The sequence below is a fragment of the Solenopsis invicta genome, chromosome 4 (assembly GCF_016802725.1).
Source record: "Solenopsis invicta isolate M01_SB chromosome 4, UNIL_Sinv_3.0, whole genome shotgun sequence".
Classification (NCBI taxonomy): domain Eukaryota; kingdom Metazoa; phylum Arthropoda; class Insecta; order Hymenoptera; family Formicidae; genus Solenopsis; species Solenopsis invicta.
Genome location: NC_052667.1, coordinates 18726293 through 18731777, shown reverse-complemented (window position 1 = coordinate 18731777; position 5485 = coordinate 18726293). Strand labels below are relative to the sequence as shown.

General features: G+C 60.9%; 1 protein-coding gene across 1 annotated transcript; it reads right to left on the bottom strand.

Moving 5' to 3' along the window:
• Window positions 1-1683: 1683 nt before the first annotated feature.
• On the bottom strand, window positions 1684-2951 carry LOC105204288. Its single transcript, XM_039448451.1, has 2 exons — window positions 2814-2951; window positions 1684-2529 (listed from the first exon to the last, which is right to left on the bottom strand). The coding sequence occupies exons 1-2, from the start codon at window positions 2949-2951 to the stop codon at window positions 1684-1686; spliced, it is 984 nt and encodes a 327-aa protein (XP_039304385.1).
• Window positions 2952-5485: the final 2534 nt, after the last annotated feature.

The following is a 5485-nucleotide window of genomic DNA, read 5'->3' as shown; positions in this document are numbered from 1 at the left end:
AGGGATTTTTGTTGGTACCAACATTGTCTCCGCTATTTTTCGGAAAATTGTTGCCTAACCTAAAAGTCAGAAGGCGATAATTAAAAATACTATTGCGTTTGTGACCATGAACTCGAAGATTTCACGGTCATCTTGGACGAGCCAAACGTTGCATTCGCGACGCGTTCACGGCTCACGTTTCTCGAGCGACTGTCTCTTGTCTCATATCAAACTCAGTCTTTCGGCCATCAAAACAGGAATGACCTTGAAATTTTCGAGATCATGGTCACATGCACGTGTTTCATTTTTTAAGTAATTCTCACGCGTAATTAATAGTGACTAATAGTAATTGACGATAGTGATTTGTATAAAGTGATGCGTTAGTATTTTTCGATCAAAAGAATGATTGTAGTGTATGTGACAAATGATGTGATTTAAGAAAAAAAGAGAAAAATCTCGAGTTTGTAACGATGCAGACCCCCGAAAAATAATATGCATTGTCCCCGGGCACCAACAGCCGAAGAAAGAGCCGCCGGGCTATAACCGAGGATGCCTCGGGCACCCAATTATAAAGAATACCACGAGCTACGCGCGGCGAAAACCGTGTCGAGCCATCGCGCGCGCCAAGTCGGCGCGCACGCGCACACGAGGAAACGCGCGTTCGTCCCACTCCGGTGACTCCGCCGTCAAGCGCCGAAAATGACGGAGGCGAACGGAGTCGCCGGGTATATATAGGGCCGTGCTCCGGCAAAATTGCCTTTTTCCCGTCAGCCAGTATCACCATCCGATCCGCTGCGCCTTTTTTTTGTTTTTTTTTGTTTACGGAGAGGAAATGCGTTAGCGCATACCCCAGGCCTCGGGGGAGGCCGGGCGGTTATGTGGGGCTCTTCCCCGCCGACGACGTGTCGACGAGGACATACCCACTAAAACTTCTACGGGTGTCCTGCCCTGGTCCATAACTGGAGGGCTCCGGGAACGCGTGCAGCATACTTCCGGAGCCCCCCGGACCCAGTCGGCCAGTTGCGGCCGACTCCTCTCGCCAGGGGCGCCTTAGCGGTAGGCACCTCTGGCAGGGCTTTAGGGCCTAGTCTGCCCTAGGTCGGGGGGACAGGGACACCGTCCCTCCCCCGCCTCTTCCCCTGTTGGTGTTGGGGGTACAGGCCCGGGGGTCCGGCCCCCGCCGGATGGTTCCTGGGCCTAGCTGCGCCATTTGGCGCGAGCTCCCTGACGCTCGTGGGGGGAGGGAGCACTTGCCCCGCTCCCCTCACCCCGGCGAGGCTGGGAGGGTTATCTCCCCTGTCTAGGAAGGGACCCACCTCTCAATGTCACTGGGAGTTAGCCTCGCCGGGAGCCGTAATTGATGTGAACTGCCTCGCCCTGCTTCGGGTCCCGTATGCTGGGCCTTCGGCAGGGGAGGCAGGAGGGTCGTCTTCCCCGTTGTTGTTGGGGAAATCGCCGTCGCTCTCCCCCTCTTCCTCGATGGTTTGGAGGGAGGGGGGGTTGTGGGCCGGTGATTCTTCTCCGCTTCCTGCGGGGACCCCCGCCATCGGGAGGGCCCGGTCGGTCTCTCGGAGGGCGGGGATCCCCGCCTCCACCATTTCTCCGGGGGTTGGGTCGGCGACGTCGTCGCCTTCCGCCCCCACCGGGTCTTCCTCCCCTAAGCCTTTCTCTGGCCGTCTCGGCCGCCTCCTTCTGCGACATAACCTATTCGCAGAAGGAGGCGACCGCCTTCCAGCAACTCTTTCTGAGGACCATCTTGGCAACGACAGCCCTCAAGGAGAGGTCTTCCCCGACTTCGTCAATGAGGACTCTGCGCAGCTCGTCCCACGCTGGACAATGCTCCAGCGTGTGCTGCGCAGAGTCCACCTCCGCCTCACAGTGGTGGCAACGCGCGGTCGGCTCTTTTTGGATTCTACACAGGTACTCCCCGAAACAACCATGTCCGGTGAGCACCTGCGTTATCCTGTATGATAGACCGCCCCATGGGCGGTCTACCCACTCCTCCAGGTGGGGGAGGACGGCCTCCAGTACCCGGGTGCCCACTGTCGGCGGGTTTTCGACGAGGTGGTTGCGCCATTCCTCGATCGTCCGCCGACGGGCTCTCTCTCTCCACGACGCCATGGTTCTCAGGGCAATGTCGTTGCCCCGTAGGCGGGAGGCCTTGACCCGAGCATAGAGGGTTGCTCGAGCCGTTGCCAGGAACTCCGCTGGCGGCACTCCCGCCAGGACCATTAAGGCGTCGTTAGGAGAGGCGCGATATGCGCGCGCAATGCATAGGGCCAGCAGCCTTTGCACATCGTGCAAGTGTTTTCTAATCTTGCTGCTGGCCCCCATCGCCCCGCACCAGACCGGAGCGCCGTATAGCGCCCCGGACATGACAGCGTGCATGTACGCGCATCTCGCACCTATACCCGGGCCCCGGAGGTTGGGCATAAGACCTCTGAAGGCATTGGCCCTCTTGCCCACCCGTGGGGCTAGATCGTCGAAGTGTTCGACGAAACCCCACCGGCCGTCCAGGGTCAACCCCAGGTATTTAAGGGTTGTCCTCACCTGGATTTGTGTCGGGGTGCGCACGATTGGACACCGCACGATTGGACACCACCACTCACAGCGGCCGATGCCTAGAGTTTTTCCGTTGGTTTGGTTAGATAAGTCAAGATGATTGGTTGGTGTCCAATCGTGCTGTGTCCAAAAGAGTGTCACCCATTTGTGTCCGTCCCACAAGGACCGAGGCCTGTGGGGGTGGCCCCCGGGAGCAATCGTGAAAGAAGATGGCTTCCGTTTTATGTGACCACCCTCAGCCCCAGGTCCTCGATTGCGCCGACCGCGCATACCATCGCCCAATTGGCTCTCGCGACCGCTTGCTCCCAGGAGGTTCCCCCGGCCACCACTAACGTGTCATCGGCGTAGCACACCGTGTGGCAGCCGGGGGGAAGGCCCGTGCGGAGAACGACGTCGTAAGCGGCGTCCATAGCGGGGGCCGAGGACCGACCCCTGCGGAACGCTGCACGTCATGTCCCTCTGCTGCTGGAGTCCATCCTTGTCAATGTACTCCAGCGTTCTATCCCGGAAATAGTCCCTCACCGTCTCGACAAGGTAGGGCGGCAGGCCGTAGTGTTCGATCAGGGCCGCCACTACCCTGCCTGCCCCACGGGACGGTGTTGAAGGCGTTGGCAATGTCCAACGACACCGCCAACGCCACTCTTCCCTCCCCCGTCATGGACTCCACGAGGGCGCGAATGTGCTGGATAGCGTCTATCGTTGAGCGCCCCTCGCGGAATCCGAACTGACCGGGGGATAGATCGGGACCTATCCGGGACATATGCCGGATGATGCGGTTGGCAATCACACGTTCGTGGATCTTGCCCGCATCATCCAGCATGCAGAGGGGCCTGTACGCGGAGAGATCCTCCGCTGGCTTACCCACTTTCCTCAGTAGGACAAGCCGGGCCCTCTTCCACCTCCTGAGAAAAACGCCTTCCTTGAAACATTGGGTGAGGACCCTTTTGAGATCCTCACCCATCACCGGTGCGGCCCGGACCCAGACTTTGCCAAAGACTCCGTCTGGGCCGGGCGCGCGGGCTCTGCCCTTGTTTCTAATTCGGGCGAAGGCCTCCTCGAGCTCGTGGCTTTTGACCCCCAGTTCCTCCGACCAGCCCGGGGGGGGGGGACCCGACCTGGCCGGTATGTCCCTCTCGCGGGTGGGGAACAACTGGTCCACCACCCGCTTCAGGAACCGGGGGTCCAACGACTCTGTGAGGGGGGGAGCCCATGGGCGAAGTTTACCGATGGCCATTTTATATGGCCTTCCCCATGGGTCCCTCGTGAGGCCCGAGATGAACTCATCCCAGGCCTCAGCCTTCGCCCGGCGAATGGCGACCCTCAACGCCTTCCTGGCGTCTTTGAGGGGCGCCCTCGTTTCTTCTATTTCTGCCTCCCCGCCCCGGCGCCGGGCGCGCGTAAACGCTCTCCTGGTGGTCACCGTCGCCCGCCTTAGCTGGGCGAGCTCCTCGGACCACTAGTAGGTAGCGCGCTGCGCCCTTGGGCGGCTGCGGGGCATGGAGGCATCGCACGCACGCGACATGGCGTCACAGAGCCACTCGGCTTCTGCATCGGCCCCGCCATCTTGCCCCCGATCAGCCCACGTTGAAGCGGTGAGGCTGACCTCGAGGGCGTCCTGGTCGAGTTTTCTGAGGACCCATCTCCTCTCCACCCTTTAGCGGCGGGTTCCCGCTCGCACCTCCGCGGATGTGGAGGCCACCTCCATCTCGATCAGTCTGTGATCCGTTAGCTCCCCGAGGGGAGCAGCTTCCACTCTCCAGGCACTGACCCTATCGAGAGCGCCTGGAGAGGCCCAAGTGAGATCCACGATGGATTCACCGCGGCCATCCACGAAGGTGCTGACCCGACCTCGATTTAGCAACGCGAGGTCGAGTCCCGCCGCCCACTCTAGGGTGAGACGACCTCTGAAGTTTGTGGTCGGGGACCCCCACGCGACTGCATGGGCGTTGAAATCCCCTCCCACGATGATTGGCCTGGGAGAGCGCCTAAAAGTGGCTTCTCCCGCCCGCTCCTGGGCCGCCTCGTACTCCCCCCGACTGAGACTCGGGGGGAAGTAAACCCCAAGGACGTCGATGGGTCCCCACTCGACCAGGACAAAGCCCTCCCCTGACTCCACCGGGAGCATCGGCGGGGCGTCGCGTGCATCCTGGCTGACTATCGCTACCCTGCCCAAGGTATCCCCGGCCCAATGAAGGTGATCGTCGGGGATCCTATATGGGTCGGCAGCGATAGTCAGCCCTCCTTCTCTCTCCGTCAGGCACTGCATCAGGATATCCTGAGCAGCCCTGGCGTGATTGAGGTTCGTCTGGAGGAGCTTATGGGTCATTGCTCGTTGACGGCCGAGGCTCCTCCACCTCCATCGCTATATTGGGTGTCGGCGACACCATCATTTCTCGGCACCCTTTCTCGGCTGGGAAGGGGCCCCCAGGGGCGGTCGAGGTTTGGTTCGTGAACATTACCCTGGGCTCGCCCACCCCACCAAGAGTGGGGTGGTCTTTAGGAGGGGGGCTAATTTTTGCCGCCCCCCTCTTCTTCTTAGAGGACGAGACCGTTGTCGTGGTGGGAGGGGGCGGAGAGCTGGAGGGGGGCTGTCTGCCCGTACCCTCCTTTCCCCCTTCCTTTACTGCCACCTTTTGCTGTGGGCTTTTGTCCGCAGGTTGCGGCACTTTGGCCCATGGCGCTCCTCCTCCTTTCTTGCTAGTGGTGTGGCAGGAGTTGCTGCCCACCCGGTGATCCGCCGGTTTGCCCCTTTCGAGGCATACCGGGCAACACGCTTTGTTCGCGCAGGTGCTGGCCTGGTGACCTATGCCACCACACTTGTAGCAGCAGCCGGTTCTGTCGACCTGGCTGCTGCAATTCGCTTGCGTGTGCCCGGCGGCCAGGCACCTAAAGCATTGCAGCCCCCGCGGAGGGAGGAGTGCGGCCCTGCAGCTTGACCATCCCA